This window comes from Rhinopithecus bieti, unplaced genomic scaffold (genome assembly GCF_001698545.2).
Source record: "Rhinopithecus bieti isolate Rb0 unplaced genomic scaffold, ASM169854v2 scaffold_51440, whole genome shotgun sequence".
Classification (NCBI taxonomy): domain Eukaryota; kingdom Metazoa; phylum Chordata; class Mammalia; order Primates; family Cercopithecidae; genus Rhinopithecus; species Rhinopithecus bieti.
Genome location: NW_016820117.1, coordinates 340,010 through 354,754, shown reverse-complemented (window position 1 = coordinate 354,754; position 14,745 = coordinate 340,010). Strand labels below are relative to the sequence as shown.

At 51.7% G+C, this 14,745-nt stretch overlaps 3 protein-coding genes across 9 annotated transcripts; 2 read left to right on the top strand and 1 right to left on the bottom strand.

The window, feature by feature from the left end:
• Window positions 1-1,826: 1,826 nt before the first annotated feature.
• GPANK1 (G-patch domain and ankyrin repeats 1) lies at window positions 1,827-4,639 on the bottom strand. The gene is made up of 2 exons (XM_017859483.1): window positions 3,666-4,639; window positions 1,827-1,863 (listed from the first exon to the last, which is right to left on the bottom strand). Exons 1-2 carry the CDS (start codon window positions 4,289-4,291, stop codon window positions 1,827-1,829), a joined length of 663 nt encoding a protein of 220 aa, XP_017714972.1. The 5' UTR covers window positions 4,292-4,639.
• A 26-nt stretch (window positions 4,640-4,665) lies between these two features.
• Window positions 4,666-9,923, top strand: CSNK2B (casein kinase 2 beta). Of its 6 annotated transcripts, XM_017859519.1 has the most exons (8): window positions 4,668-5,136; window positions 5,238-5,317; window positions 6,704-6,786; window positions 7,735-7,837; window positions 8,405-8,520; window positions 8,963-9,038; window positions 9,185-9,374; window positions 9,699-9,923. In XM_017859519.1, exons 2-8 carry the CDS (start codon window positions 5,272-5,274, stop codon window positions 9,787-9,789), a joined length of 705 nt encoding a protein of 234 aa, XP_017715008.1. In that variant the 5' UTR covers window positions 4,668-5,136; window positions 5,238-5,271; the 3' UTR covers window positions 9,790-9,923. The 6 variants fall into 6 exon arrangements, with proteins under 6 accessions (XP_017715009.1, XP_017715008.1, XP_017715007.1 ...); XM_017859520.1 differs by having other exon boundaries at window positions 4,666-5,317; window positions 9,194-9,374; XM_017859518.1 differs by having other exon boundaries at window positions 4,668-5,317.
• An 89-nt stretch (window positions 9,924-10,012) lies between these two features.
• Window positions 10,013-12,358, top strand: LY6G5B (lymphocyte antigen 6 family member G5B). 2 transcript variants are annotated; one of them, XM_017859526.1, is made up of 3 exons: window positions 10,013-10,854; window positions 10,999-11,127; window positions 11,697-12,358. In XM_017859526.1, the coding sequence occupies exons 1-3, from the start codon at window positions 10,797-10,799 to the stop codon at window positions 12,095-12,097; spliced, it is 588 nt and encodes a 195-aa protein (XP_017715015.1). In that variant the 5' UTR covers window positions 10,013-10,796; the 3' UTR covers window positions 12,098-12,358. The 2 variants fall into 2 exon arrangements, with proteins under 2 accessions (XP_017715015.1, XP_017715014.1); XM_017859525.1 differs by having other exon boundaries at window positions 10,013-11,127; window positions 11,697-12,357.
• Window positions 12,359-14,745: the final 2,387 nt, after the last annotated feature.

Genomic DNA, 14,745 nt, shown 5'->3' with positions numbered 1-14,745 from the left:
CTGAACTCGGTCGCCCCCCTACAGCCCCCTGCCCCTGAGTTCTTCTCCACATTCTCCACCACTCCTCCATTTCGCATCCAAGCCTTCATGAAAGGTTTTCCTAGAAAGGAAAAAATGAGGAGTCTTGCGACTGGAACATCCCTCCCCTCCCCCTCTCTGCAAATTTTAATTCCTGGATTTCACAACAGTGAGCTCTTCTTGTGCCTGGCATGAGCAAGACAAGGGGATGGGTGGTGGGAGGGTTGGGAAGTGTGGGAAAGAAAAGTGTACACAAATAGGTGTAATGAAAAAGCTTGACTTAAAGTTTAGATTTGGAGGCCAGAGTTCTGGTCCCAGTTCAACTAAGTGTACAAGCTTGATAATCGTGGGCCTTCCTATCACACTGACCTCTTCCAGCAAAACCCTAACCCATTCTCATCTCTAGGGGCCTTCTTTGACTTCCCTTATTACCCTGTATTTTTGATAACATGGGCTGGGAGTGGTGGCTCATGCCTGCAATCCCAGCACTTTGGGAGGCTGAGGCCAGCAGATCACCTGAGGTCGGGAGTTCCAGACCAGCCTGGCCAACATGGAGAAACCCCGTCTCTACTAAAAATACAAAATTAAACAGATGTGGTGGTGCATGCCTGTAGACCCAGCTATTTGGGAGGCTGAGGCAGGAGAATCACTTTAACTTGGGGGGCAGAGGTTGCGGTGAGCCGAGATCACGCCATTGCACTCCAGCCTGGACGAAACTGTACATACAAAAAAAAAAAAAAAAAAAAAAAAAAAAATTGATAAAATCCATGCGCTAGATTTACCCTCCACAGCCATAGAAAGCTCTTTTACGTCTTTACCTGTTATTCCTTGAGCATATAGATATATTAAGACTTTATGTTTTCAAATCATGAATTGGCTGTAGTCTAGGGAACACTCACGTATGGGGAATTGAGAACTTGCCATGGACTGGCAATTCCTAGGTCCAGGGGGGATATGAAGAATAGGTGGGAGCCGAAAACTCCCAGCCAGAGGGCATGTGACCATGAAATGCACCCAGATTGGCAAGAGAGAGGTGACCATTATCATGCACCATGGAGGCTGCCCCTTCTGGCTTCATGGTGGCGACTTGCATGTGCATCCCAGCTTGTTTGGCTTCCTCAAAATAGCTTCCCAGAAAAAGATGAATAAACCCACAAAAGGTTTGATTTATTTATCACAATCTCAGCCCGTCTCTCACAAAGACAGAGTCACTGACCAAAACTGAGGATCTGACACCTCAGGGCAGATCCCAGGAAGGGGAAGTCAAGGGCCCAGGTCAGAGGCCCAGTTCAACGTTTTTTTTTCTTTTTCAAGCCAGCAGACGGGGTCAGACTTTACCAAGTCAGAAACTCAAGGTTCAATGAGTAAGTCTTAGACCCGCTCCCAAGCCTGTCTTTCTCCCCTCCTCCTTCTCTTCCTCCTTCCGGTTCAGCGTGGCAAACCCGAGGGGCTCTCCCTCCCCAGCCACAGCTCGGGTTATCCAAGCTGGGAATGGTGTTACTCGGAGGCTGGGGTGCTGATCTTAGCTAGTCCTTCGGTCCCTCTTGAGGACAGTGGGGATGGGGTTGGCACGGCCCCTCACACCCCGCCGGTCCCAGTCCCACTGATACTGGACTTACCCAGCCCCCCCCATTCAGATAGGATTTTGAAAGCCCGGGCATAGAGAGATAGGCACCCAAGTGGAAGGTTTGGAAGCTTAGAGGACCCTGGAGAACTGTCGCAGCTGGTGAGACACGCTCGCGCATGTGCGGTAGGTCTTTGGAATACTGGAAAGTGGGTGCAATCAGACTAAAACTCCAACTAAAAAATCACAGTCTCGCAGTACTGGAGGAGGGAGTGGGAGACCACAGAGAAAGAAAAAAAGCAATATACAGCAGGGGAAGAAAGGGGAAAGAAGATCGTGAGGCCTCAGTAGAGGGCTGGCAAGGATAAGAGAGGATCCTTAATCAGCACCTTCTAGCAAACTGACTTGAACCAAATTGCATGCTAGGCATTTAGTGGCCCTCCACACCTGTAAATACCAAACCTTTGGGAGGCAGAGGCGGGCAGATCGCTATTGAGCTCAAGAGTTATATGAGACCAGCCTGGTCAGGCAAAATGGCAAAGCTATGTTTTTTTTTGATATTTTATTTTTTTTTTTTTTAGAAGATGGAGTCCTTGAATCTGCTGCCCAGGCTGGAGTGCAGTGACATGATCTTGGCTCACTCCCAACCTCCACTCATATAGCGATTATCCTGCCTCAGCCCCATCCCAAGATAGTCCAGGATTACAGGCACATGCCACCATGTCCCAGCAAAGCCTGCTTTCTACAAAAAATATGCTTGAAGCTGGGAAGTGGAAGTTGCAGTGAGCTGAATCATGCCACTGCACACCAGCCTGGGGTGACACAGTACAACTTGTCTCAAAAAAAAAAAAGAACATTGCCTTCGTCCCTACTTAAAAATGGAGGGATCCAGGCTGGTCAAAGGTGGTTGGTGAGTTATTGGAAATGACTGTTCACTCAGTTATGATCAAACTCCTACTCTACTTTTCCCCTCCTTCTACTGCACTTACTGGCTTTTTTTTTTTTTTTTTGAGACGGAGTCTTCGCTCTGTCGCCAGGCTGGAGTGCAGTGGCCGGATCTCAGCTCAATGCAAGCTCCGCCTCCCGGGTTTACGCCATTCTCGCCGCCTCAGCCTCCCGAGGTAGCTGGACTACAGCGCCGCACACCCGAGCACTCGCCCGGCTAGGCTCTATTTTGTATTTTTTAGTAGAGACGAGGTTATACACCATGTTCGCCAGGGATGGTCTCGATCTCCCTGACCTCGATAGATCCGCCCGTCCGGCCTCCCAAGTGCTGGGATGACAGGCTTGAGCCACCGCGCCCGCCTTGACGTGGTCTTAAAAACAAATTTCTTTAAACCATTGTGGGACCCAGAGCAGAAGAGTTGAAAAGAAAAAATTGTGGCCGGGCGCGGTGGCTCAAGCCTGTAATCCCAGCACTTTGGGAGGCCGAGACGGGCGGATCACGAGGTCAGGAGATCGAGACCATCCTGGCTAACACGGTGAAACCCCGTCTCTACTAAAAAATACAAAAAACTAGCCGGGCGAGGTGGCGGGCGTCTGTAGTCCCAGCTACTCGGAGGCTGAGGCAGGAGAATGGCGTAAACCCGGGAGGTGGAGCTTGCAGTGAGCTGAGAACTAGCCACTGCACTCCAGCCCGGGCGACAGAGCGAGACTCTGTCTCAAAAAAAAAAAAAAAAAAAAGAAAAAATTGTAACCAGGCCTAGCAAACTCTTGGGCAAGGGGAGGGATACTAGTGATAATGACTACAGCTAACCATCATATATTGCATACTATGCAGCATGCACTATTCTAGCATTTTACATATATTAACCCATTGAATTCTAACAACAATCCTTACTACCCCATTTCTAAGATGAGAAAACTGGAACATGTAGACATTAGGTTGTTTGCCCAAGTAAGTGAAATCAGGCTTTAAATCCAGTGAGCTCATGTTCATAATCACTTGACTATACTTCCTTGTCAACCTACACATGAGGATAAGGAAAGAACTCCTCAGCACTGTGCTGGGGCCTCTGGTGTGGAGTGGCTGGGAGAGGCAGAACACAATGAGACAGGGGTCTGAGCTAAAGTTTCCCCTCACCGGTTCTCTGGGCTCCTTGTCTCTCCATGGCTCTCCCTGACCATGCGGGCCACCTCAGGAAAGCCAGCTTCTTCAGCGAGCTGAGCCGCATCCCTGCCACCCAGCTCACAGACCCCCACCCAGGCAGCCCCACGGCCCAGGAGATAGCTCACAGCTGCCCCCTGGCCTGCTCGAGCAGCGCACATCAGTGGGGTCCACCAGAAGGCATCCCGAGCGTTGATATTCCCCCCAGCTCCTCCTGCCTCATGGGGCTCCAGCAGTCTCCTAAGTTCTGCCAGGTCCCCCTCCTGGGCTGCCCTCAGTATCCGGTGAGTCATCTTATCTGCAGCCTCAAGGGATCTCCCTTGTCCATATCTTCCTGATACTCCTTCTGCTACTGCTCCTGCTGCAGCTGCCCCCATTATTCTTCTTTTCTTTCTCTTTCTTTCTCTGGCAGGTTCAGTGTGAGATCTCTGGGAGTCAGGAACGCTGCTCTCATCCCCAATAAGGGCCTCATAGAAAGCTCGGGCTGCAGCTCCATCCAGGGTGGACTCTGGCTCCTTGGGCTGTGGCTGCTGCTGCCCATCCTTCCAGAGGTCGCTGGGGTCAGTGGCTGGGGTGAAGGTGATGAGGAGGGGCCGGGACATGGCTTTTGGGAGAACTGAGAAAATGATACCAGGCAAGGGAAGGATGAGACAAGCAAGCCAAGCTCCTGGTGACTCTGTAGCAACCAGAGCCTCAGGGACCTGCTGGGATGAGAAAAAGTAGTCAAAACACTTTCCTGCCGCTAAAGTGACCCCACAATTTAAGACTCTGCAGGGTCTAAGGGAGAGAGTATATGCAGAAAAACACGGAACCCTACAATACCGACTTTGCTCCTTAGTAAAAATTAATCAAACTCCATGAGACAGTCGTCCAGAGGTCCTGCGTCCGGCCCCCCCCCCCATCCTTACCAACAATAAATACCAGCCTCTTTCTGAAACCACTTTCCCACCCCGTAAAACAGACATACCAGTAGGAAAAAAAAAAAAATCAAGCCTGGCCCTTTAAGTCTTCCGCGATCCCATTTCGGAGTTTCCTCTTCCCAAACAAAAATAGAAGGGTCACTCCCTAGAAGATCTCGGGGAGAGGCTCTTATACGTGTTGCTGTGTAGCTTCCGTACCGCAAAATGGCGCTATTCTGATCAGCAGAGTTGACACAATCAAATAGCCACACGGCACGTAGACGCATGCGTGGCGACAACAACAACAAAAGCCACCACCCACATTACTTGATGGCTCAAGCGTGCGCAAAGCTCCCGGTTCAGTTTCCCGCGCTGGAACTTTTCCAATAGTAAACGAGCAGAGCTCCGCGCGCCCAGGTGGCGCGAGCGCTAGGATCTGTCGGTTGGGGTCCTACTTTTACATAACGCCCCCACAATGCCCTTCGCCTTCCTCAACGTGGCCCCCGCTCCAAGCCCATCTTCTGGAGCCAGGAATCCACTCTCTCTGGGTTAGGAAAGGCCCTCAGGAGGCGGAGGGAAACCTGTGGAATGCCGAGAAGCCGTGTAATGAAATAACGTCACGCCTGCCCCTCACCATTACTCTGACCAGGGTTCGAAGGTCACACTTAAGAGATTAAGGGGAAATGGAGAAGTGCAAGGGAACGAGCAGAATGGCTGGCAACACCTCAGGTTAGCGCACTGGGCCGTTCTGGTTCTCACGCCGCCCAGCCCAGCCCAGCCCAGCCCAGCCCACCCAAGTCCCTACGCACGGAGCCATAGCCGCACCTCTCGCCTCATGAGGCCGGAGCTCAGAGTAAAACAGGAGGCCCGCCAAGGGTCTCTGGCGGGACTGACTCGCACTAGGGGCCCAACAGGCAATAAGGACCCAGCGGATTGGCCAAGGATAGGCCAGTCCTCAGGGCAACAGCACTGCGCCGGGACTAGAGGGCAACTGTGAGGAGCGCTGCGGGAAGGGGTCCAGCCTGGCTCCCTCCTTTCCCCGCCCTAAGTCAGCCTTTTCGCCCAGTGAGCACACAACTGTATTGCCCAGGCTCCCAGGCTCCAAACGCCATACCTGGCTTCCGCTTCCGGTGGCTTCTCGTTGCGCCCCGCCCGCAAGCGTCCTCCTCCGGGGCTTCGTGACAGCCAGGTCGTGCGCGGGTCATCCTGGGATTGGTAGTTCGCTTTCCCTCACTTAGCCGGTTTCTCTCTCTACCGGGGACTCCGCGTCCCGGCATCCACCGCGGCACCTGACCCTTGGCGCTTGCGTGTTGCCCTCTTCCCCACCCTCCCCAATTTCCACTCCCCCCACCCCACTTCGCCTGCCGCGGTCGGGTCCGCGGCCTGCGCTGTAGCGGTCGCCGCCGTTCCTTCGAAGTAGCAACTTCACTACCCCACCCCAGTCCTGGTCCCCGTCCAGCTGGTGAGTCTGAGGTCTTCGCTGCTCCTGGTCCCTTGTCGCTGGGAGCAGCACATGGGGTCTCCGCACTTTGATGTGGGGGCGGGGGAGGAAGCAACCAGGTCCGGCAAGGAGGGAGAGGTGGCTTGAGGAGCGGAGGGGGGATGTGTGGAATCCGGTGAAAGGGACCTGACAGTCGCCCCTAACCCTTGAGAAAAGGAGGGGCCCGATTCTTGCTTGAGAATGATAAACTTGGAAACCCTTGGGAAAGGCGCCGGGGTCATGCAGAGACTTGCATTGGTAGGGAGTCTGAGTCGAGGTCCCTGCCGGAGTTGACACAGAGAAGAGAGGGCCCTGGCTTTCGGGAGCTCCAGGGACGTGGGTCGGGCCGGTGGGTCAAAGTATCTGTTGGCTTCTTTCAAGTGGTGGGACGCCAAAGAATGTTTAACTTCAAAGAAAAGGGACTGAGATGTAAATTAGAGGCTTCTTTGAAGTGGTGGGACCCCAAAGAATATTTAACTTCAAAGAAAAGGGACTGAGATGTAAATTGGAGGAGTTGGAGAGGAGGGCTTCAGAGTTTGGGATCCTTTAAGAAAGGGTGGTTCTAATGTGGGAGGAGGGAGGATACCCGAGGCAGGGAAGGAGAACTTGAGCTTTACTGACACTCTTTTTTCCAGCTGACGTGAAGATGAGCAGCTCAGAGGAGGTGTCCTGGATTTCCTGGTTCTGTGGGCTCCGTGGCAATGAATTCTTCTGTGAAGTGAGTTCTCTTCGACCTCCCTACTTGCTGGCTTCACATATCTTCCCACCAGACGTTCCTTCACATATTCCACTTCTACACTGTTCTCTTACATACTATTTGAAAACTTCCCATCAACTAAGAGTCCCCTCAATAACCCCCGACGAACCTGTGCTAAAGTGGCAAAACTGGGGCCCAAGTTCTGACTCTGCCACCCTCCAGCAGGCAATTTGTGTCTTTTTCTTTATCTTTTTTTTGAGACTAGGTCTCACTGTGTCGCCCAGGCCGGAGTGTAGTGATGTGATCTCGGCTCACTGCGACCTCTGCCTCCCAGGTTCAAGCGATTCTCCTGCTCCAGCCTCCCAAGTAGCTGGGATTACAAGTACCCGCCACCACGCCTGTCTAATTTTTGGATTTTTAGTAGAGACAGGGTTTCACCATGTTGGCCAGGCTGGTCTCAAACTCCAGACCTCAGGTGATCTGCCTGCCTCAGCTTCCCAAAGTGCTGGGATTACAGGCATAAGCCATTGCGTCCAGCCTGTATCTTTTATTACTAAAGTGGCACTGCTAGTACCTGTCCCAGCTGGCCGTTAGGAAAATTGAAATGCTATGTATTGAAATGTTTTGTTCAGAAACCATGCCGTTCAGCTTCCATCTTCCTCAGCCAGCTGAGAGGACAAAACTGGTTCCTAGAGATGGGGTATAGGAGTAGAGACAGAAATCTTGAAAAGAATGTTTAAGAAAAAGATTGCTGTACCTGCTTATCCTTAGAAAAGAAAAGCCAAAGCTTTATGGGAGGGCGTATAGGTAAACTAGGGAGAGACGCAAGTACTTCTGCTGAGCTGGGAGTGAGAAACAAGTGGAACAGATGCAGTTGTGTTGATGATAAGGCATCAGTTAGAGCATTTTGCCCAGGTCAAAGATGGGGATTTTGATATGGGTTCCCTCTTGGCTTCCATGTCCTGACAGGTGGATGAAGACTACATCCAGGACAAATTTAATCTTACTGGACTCAATGAGCAAGTCCCTCATTATCGACAAGCTCTAGACATGATCTTGGACCTGGAGCCTGGTGAGGCACCCTCAGGGTTGTTTTGTGTGTGTGCATGCACTTTTTTTCTCTTCAAATCTATATTCACTTACTTGAATTTTGAAATTTCCTTTGGTTCTCTGATTTCTTTAACCCTAAATTCATGCTTTATTTTGATCCTCCACTTGACTGTGTCTAGTTTTGTGACGTATATCATTTGTTCTCATGCTTTCTAAATCCACAATTCAGATGTTTTCCAAAATGCATTTCCTCATGGGTCTGGTTTGCTGTCTATTTCTCCTGCTTTGCACCTTCCAGTCTAGAGTTTCATCTTTTGCATTGACATTGTTGCAGTTATGTATTGAGGAGGGAGCTGGGAGGGAGAGCGGGGGGCAGAGGCTAAAGAGGTGTGAAGAGAAGACAGAGCTGTCTTGGGTTGGTGCAAGGGTCAGAAGCCCAGGTTTCTGGGTCACATGCTCAGACGTTGGATGGGATAAGGCCCAAAAGTAGGTGCCAGGCGAACTGAATAGCCCGCAGCCCCTGGATATGGGCAGGGCACCTAGGAAAGCTGCGAAACAAGGGGTTGCGTTTGGCTGGGCTGTGTTTCAGATGAAGAACTGGAAGACAACCCCAACCAGAGTGACCTGATTGAGCAGGCTGCCGAGATGCTTTATGGATTGATCCACGCCCGCTACATCCTTACCAACCGTGGCATCGCCCAGATGGTGAGGCCTCTCTGCTTCTACTTGCCTCCTTCTGAGCAGTAAGGGACACAGGTTCCTGCAGCAAGAAGTCATGTTTAAGCCCTGTTTAAGGAAACTGGCTGAGAAGAGGAGAAGAACGCCAGGCTTGGGCCTGGGAATTGAATTCTGATTGGGGGTCATCCTGAAGGAATCATTTTCAGGGAGGGAGACAGTCCTTGAACAGAGAGTTGTGATAGACTGCCTCTTCCTCAGGGAACAAACAACGAATGGCTCTGATGGTTTGTAGCCTGCCTAATTGGAAGAAAGGCAACATAGGAGTTTGAGAGCCCATCTGGGCCAGAGAAGGGGCCTCTGGACAGAGGTGGGAGGAGTGGGAGACAGAGTGATATGGGTTGGGCTGAGAAGGGAGTTGCCTCTTCTCTTCACACCTACCTGCCAACCCCTTCCATTTTATTTACCTCAGTTGGAAAAGTACCAGCAGGGAGACTTTGGTTACTGTCCTCGTGTGTACTGTGAGAACCAGCCAATGCTTCCCATCGGTGAGTGTTGAAGAAGGGAAAGGAAGGCACCTTGTGGCAGTCTTACGGGAAGGAGTTAGGGCTCAGCATGTTGGGGCCTGAGTCCTGAGGGGAGGTTAGGTAGGAACAGGGAGATACCTGGCCTGCTGAGTCTGGCTATCTCCCAGGCCTTTCAGACATCCCAGGTGAAGCCATGGTGAAGCTCTACTGCCCCAAGTGCATGGATGTGTACACACCCAAGTCATCGAGACACCATCACACGGATGGCGCCTACTTTGGCACTGGTTTCCCTCACATGCTCTTCATGGTGCATCCCGAGTACCGGCCCAAGAGACCCGCCAACCAGTTTGTGCCCAGGTAGGGAGCAGGGAGAGTCATTAAGGGTCAAAGGAAAGGCCCAAGATCTCCCAGAGAGAGGGAAGGACAGGGCATGGCCCTTTCTTGAGGCCTGGTTCTCCCAGAATCAGGGCATCTCCCTGCGGAGTGACTGTGGGAAAGTTATTTGATTGTGCTTCAGTTACCTTATCATAGAATGTTCTTGAGCTGAGAAATTGGGAACCACTAGGCTTAAGCTCTGAGCAGTCCATGGAGGAGTTCAGGTGGGGAAGTGGGAATGCAGGTGACTGGCAGGGTCTGGATGGGGCTCATGCTACTACCTCTATGACCTCTGCCCTGGTCCAGGCTCTACGGTTTCAAGATTCATCCGATGGCCTACCAGCTGCAGCTCCAAGCCGCCAGCAACTTCAAGAGCCCAGTCAAGACGATTCGCTGATTCCCTACCCCACCTGTCCTGCACTTCCTTTCCTTTTTGCCACCCTTTCAGGAACCCTGTATGGTTTTTAGTTTAAATTAAAGGAGTCATTATTGTGGTGGGAATATGAAATAAAGTGGAAGAAAAGGCCATGAGCTAGTGTGCTGGTGCTTGCGGTTGGGGAAGGGAAGGTGATGGTGTGTTGGACTCCAGGGGCCCTCATGGCCCAGCCCACCCTCCCCAGATTGAAAACCAGGACAGATTTGTGCTCAGTGGATTGGGTGGTGGTTTTAGTGTAGAGCAGAACAGAATTCCTAGGACTGTGTGTGATGAAGTGCAAGGTCAAAAGGAAAAGACAGAAAAAGCATGCTTTAAATATGAGACGTACTTGGATACCTATGACTGTCTGTTTATACTGTAAGGTGCTTAATCAGCAACTCCATCTTTTAGTTTTAGAGAAAAAGTAGCCCTAAAGTCAGTATAACTAAGGGTGGAATGAGGTGGGACAAGGTCCAGAATTACTGCTCAGTGATGTCTCTGTGTGCTGCCTGCTGGTGGAGCTGGGACTGCTCACCTCAGAAGGATGGGGATGCTTGATTTCCAGGCCAGGTTGTCCCAGCACAGTGGGGACTCACCCTGTTGTATGAGGAAGACGGCACATGGTGGCAGAGATAGACACTAATCCATGGACTTTCCAAGGGAGGGAGTAGGTCCTTGGAGGGTATGCAGGACAAAGGTAGACACTGGATAAAGAACCAGATAGTGCCCAGGTATTACCCCGTCTGGGCCATTGCTCCCACACTCAGGAACCAGACATTGTGGGTGAGGACATGCTGTCCCTCCTGCCAAGTTAATAACTTCCTTCCCAACCAGGATCCTGCCCCAAGCAGGAATATAGCTCTGCATTTACGGCAGCTCCTCAGACCTTGTCAAAACCACCCTCCAACTCAGGATTAAGGAGTGTGGTCACAGGAAGGTGGGGTTTCAGGGCATCCCTCAGGAACTGCCCGTCTCCCCAGAATTCCATAATGAAGGCCCATGTACTTGTAGGTGTGCTGGTCATGGTGGGCTTCACAGTGGGAAAGGGTAAGTAGGGCCCAGGGGCAGGGAGGGAGGAAGGGGTAACAGTTCAGGAAGGGGGTGGAATGTGGCCGTGGATACTCGGGCTTCCTACTGGCCCAGGGTATTTGAGAGTGACCCAGTGCCCCATCCCTCCTTCTGCCTCCCCAGTTCCTGTTCCCGACATCCGGACCTGCCACTTCTGCCTCTTAGAAGACCCTTCTGTAGGATGCATTTCAGGCTCAGAGAAGTGTACCATCAGCAGCTCCTCCCCATGCATGGTGATCACCATCTATTATGGTAAATAAAGTCCCAGGAAGGGGCTGCTGGTGGGGTAGCCAATGGCTTGATCTTCTCTCCTCTCACAGATCAGGGCTGCTCCGGGCATGGGGTACGAGAAAGGAGGGGTTGATTGCAATGAGTCATGGCTGTAACCCTAGCACTTCGGGAGGCTGAGGCAGGTGGATCACTTAGGCTCTAGAGTTCAAGACCAGTCTAGGCAACATAGACCCTGTCTCTACAAAAACATAACCAGGTATGGTGGTGTGCACCTATCGTGCCAGCTACTCAGGAGGCTGAGGTGGGAGATCTCTTGAACTCAGGAGGCGGAGGTTGCAGTGAGCCAAGGTTGTGCCACCACACTCCAGCCTGGGTGACAGAGACAGACCCTGTCTCAAAAAAAAAAAAAAAAAAACTTGGAAGGAGGGGTCTAAGGTTCTAGGGAGCCAGCAGAGCTCACTTTTCTAGCCTCTTGAAGGAGTCTGGGTTAGAAGTCAGGTCTGGGTGAGGGATGGGAAAAGTCCGTAGCAGGGGTTCATGGACTGTGGGAAGCTATTGGAAGGGGTTATCAGCTTTCCCCTCTCCCTCAGATGTCAAGGTTCGCTTCATCATTCGAGGCTGTGGACAATACTATTCCTACCGCTGCCAAGAAAAACACAACACCTACTTCGCAGAGTACTGGTATCAGGCCCAGTGCTGCCAGTACAATTATTGCAACTCCTGGTCAAGCCCCCAACTCCAGAGCTTCCTGCCGGAGCCCCATGACAGGCCCCTGGCCCTGCCTCTGTCTGACTCCCAGATTCAGTGGTTCTACCAGGCCCTGAACCTCTCACTACCCGTCCCCAATTTCCAGGCTGGGAAGGAGCCTGATGGCCTGGACCCCGTGGTCACACTGCCCCTGAACCTGGGCTTGTCTTTTGCTGAGCTGCGCCGCATGTACTTGTTCCTCAATAGTTCAGGACTTTTGGTTCTTCCCCAGGCTGGACTCTGACACCTCACCCTTCCTGAATTCCACTCTGTGCAAGTATCTTTCTGTAACACCCTCAGCATCCTGCACTGCCCTCTCTGAAAACACCCACATTTTTTGGTCACTGTGATTTCTTAGGCCTCCCTCTGTTGTACCACTAGCATCTATATGACTTTGGTGTGATTTTCTCTCTCGAGCTTTGGTGCCGTTTTTTTGTTTGTTTGAGACAGAGTCTCGCTCTGTCACCCAGGCTGGAGTGCAGTGGCATGATCTCTGCTCACTGCAACCTCCGCCTCCCGGGTTCCAGCAATTCTCCTGCCTCAACCTCTCGAGTAGCTGGGACTACAGGTGTGCACCACCATGCCCAGCTAATTTTATGTATTTTTAGTGGAGACAGGGTTTCACCATGTTGGTCAGGCTGGTCTCAAACTTCTGACCTCGTAATCTGTCCGCCTTGGCCTCCCAAAGTGCTGGGATTACAGGTGTGAGCCACCATGCCTGGCCGAGCTCTGGTGCTGTTCTTCCCCCCAGAAAAGAATCTCTAGTGTGGATTCTGCCCAGACAGGCTGACCTGGGAAAGGCACAGTGGTTCTTCCATTCCTTCCCCATCTGAGTGTTCCAGTATCCCCCATTCCTCTCAATCCAGTCACCTGCCTATTTAGATCTAGCTCTGTTTCCCGTCTCTAAGACCCAGTACCAGACTGAACTAGCAGCAAGAAAAATGAGGAGGCCGGGCACAGTGGCTAACGCATGTAATCCCAGCACTTTGGGAGGCTGAGGTGGGCGGATTACTTGAGGTCAGGATTTTGAGACCAGCCTGGCCAACACGGTAAAACCCGATCTCTGTTAAAAATACAAAAATTAGCTGGGTGTGGTGGCACACGCCTGTAATCCTAGCTACTCAGGAGGCTGAGGCAGGAGAATCACTTGAACCCACTAGGCAGAGGTTGCAGTGAGCCAGGATTGCGCCACTGCACTCCAGCCTGGGCGACACAGCAAGACTCTGTCTCCAAAAAAAAAGGATGAGGAATAGAATTCTGTGCAGATGCCCTGACTTGGCAATCTTGTGTCCCTGCCTCACTGTCTCCACCAACCCCGCCTGTCCTGGTTTTGTTCTGTCTTCTGTCCTCTCTCGTCAGTCTCTGGACTCCTCGGCCCCATTTCACCTCACCGAGTCCTGACACCCACCTCCCTAGGGGCCTGTGGGAGGAGAGGGAAGGGTTTGTTCTGCTCAGCTCCATGTCCGCTGTTTCCCTCCACAATAAACTGGGACCGGGCTAAGACTGTGTCGCATTGTTCGTGGGGTCAGGCTAAGGTGTGGGCAGGTCAATGCAAATTAAAGAGGGCGCGGTGGCTCATGCCTACAATACCAGCACTTCGGGAGGCTGAGGCAGGCGGATCACCTGAGGTTGGGAGTTTTGAGACCAGCCTGACCAGTATGGAGAAACTCCATTGCTACTAAAAATACAAAATTAGGCATGGTGGCGCATTCCTGTAATCCCAGCTACTTGGGAGGCTGAGGCGGGACAATTGCTTGAACCTGGGAGGCGGAGGTTGCGGTGAGCCGAGATTGCACCATTGCACTCCAGACTGGGCAACAAGAGTGAAACTCTGTCTTAAAAAAAAGGCCAGGCGCTGTGGCTTGCCTGTAATCCCAACACTTAGGGAGGCCGACGCGGATGGATCATGAGGTCAGGAGGTCGACACCAGCCTGACCAACGTGGTGAAAGCCCGTCTCTACTAAAAACAAACAACAACAAAAAAAACAAATTAGCTGGGCATAGTGGCGCGTGTCTAATTCCAGCTACTCAGGAGGCTGAGGCAGGAGAATCGCTTGAATCCAGGAGGCAGAGGCTGCAGCGAGCTGAGATCATGCCACTGTACTCCAGCCTGGGCGACAGACTAAGACTGTCTCAAAAAAAAAAAGAGAAACTCTCTTTAAACCAGAAAGACTCAGGAACTTAGAGCCACATCCCAGAGTCACCTGCTGCTGGGGCCCTGGACTCTTGCCATTCCTTAGTTCTTTTCAAGGATTCTGGCATCCAGGATTCCCTCTCGGGGGCCCAAGTTGAGGGGCAAAGTGTGAGAGCACTGATGTTGGGCTGCAGTGGTTGGATCTTCATGTTAATATTTTAATTTTGAAATAGTGCAAATGTATAGAAAGCAATGATGGATACAACTCAGCCTTTTCCATACACTGGATAAACATGCTGGACATAACACAGCTCTGAGTCAGGCTCAGTATTGAGCAGCAGGACTCCCAGATGAGTACAGCCAGGTGTCTGCCCTCCCAAGTCTTGCAGCCCAGTGCTTGGGTTATGAAACCTTTTTCTGAAGAGCAGTGCAGCTTTGTGGCTGGGAGGCCCAGTCCCAGCTCCTCTACCACTTGGGTACGTCAGTCTCTTCAGCCTCACGTTGGTCACCTGTCAGGTAGGGATAGTGCCTCAGATGATTGAGAAGATGCATGTAAATGTGCATACATAAGTGGAAGTTAGGGCCTTTTCCCCCTCAAAAAAAATGTATTTGCCTTAAAGTCAAATGCATACACAATGTTTGGCTTTTTTTTCTAAGGTTCTTGCTATGTTGCCCAAGCTGGCCTTGAACTCCTGGACTCCAGAGATTCTTCTGCCTCAGCCTCCAAGTATCTGGGACTACAGATACACACCACCGTG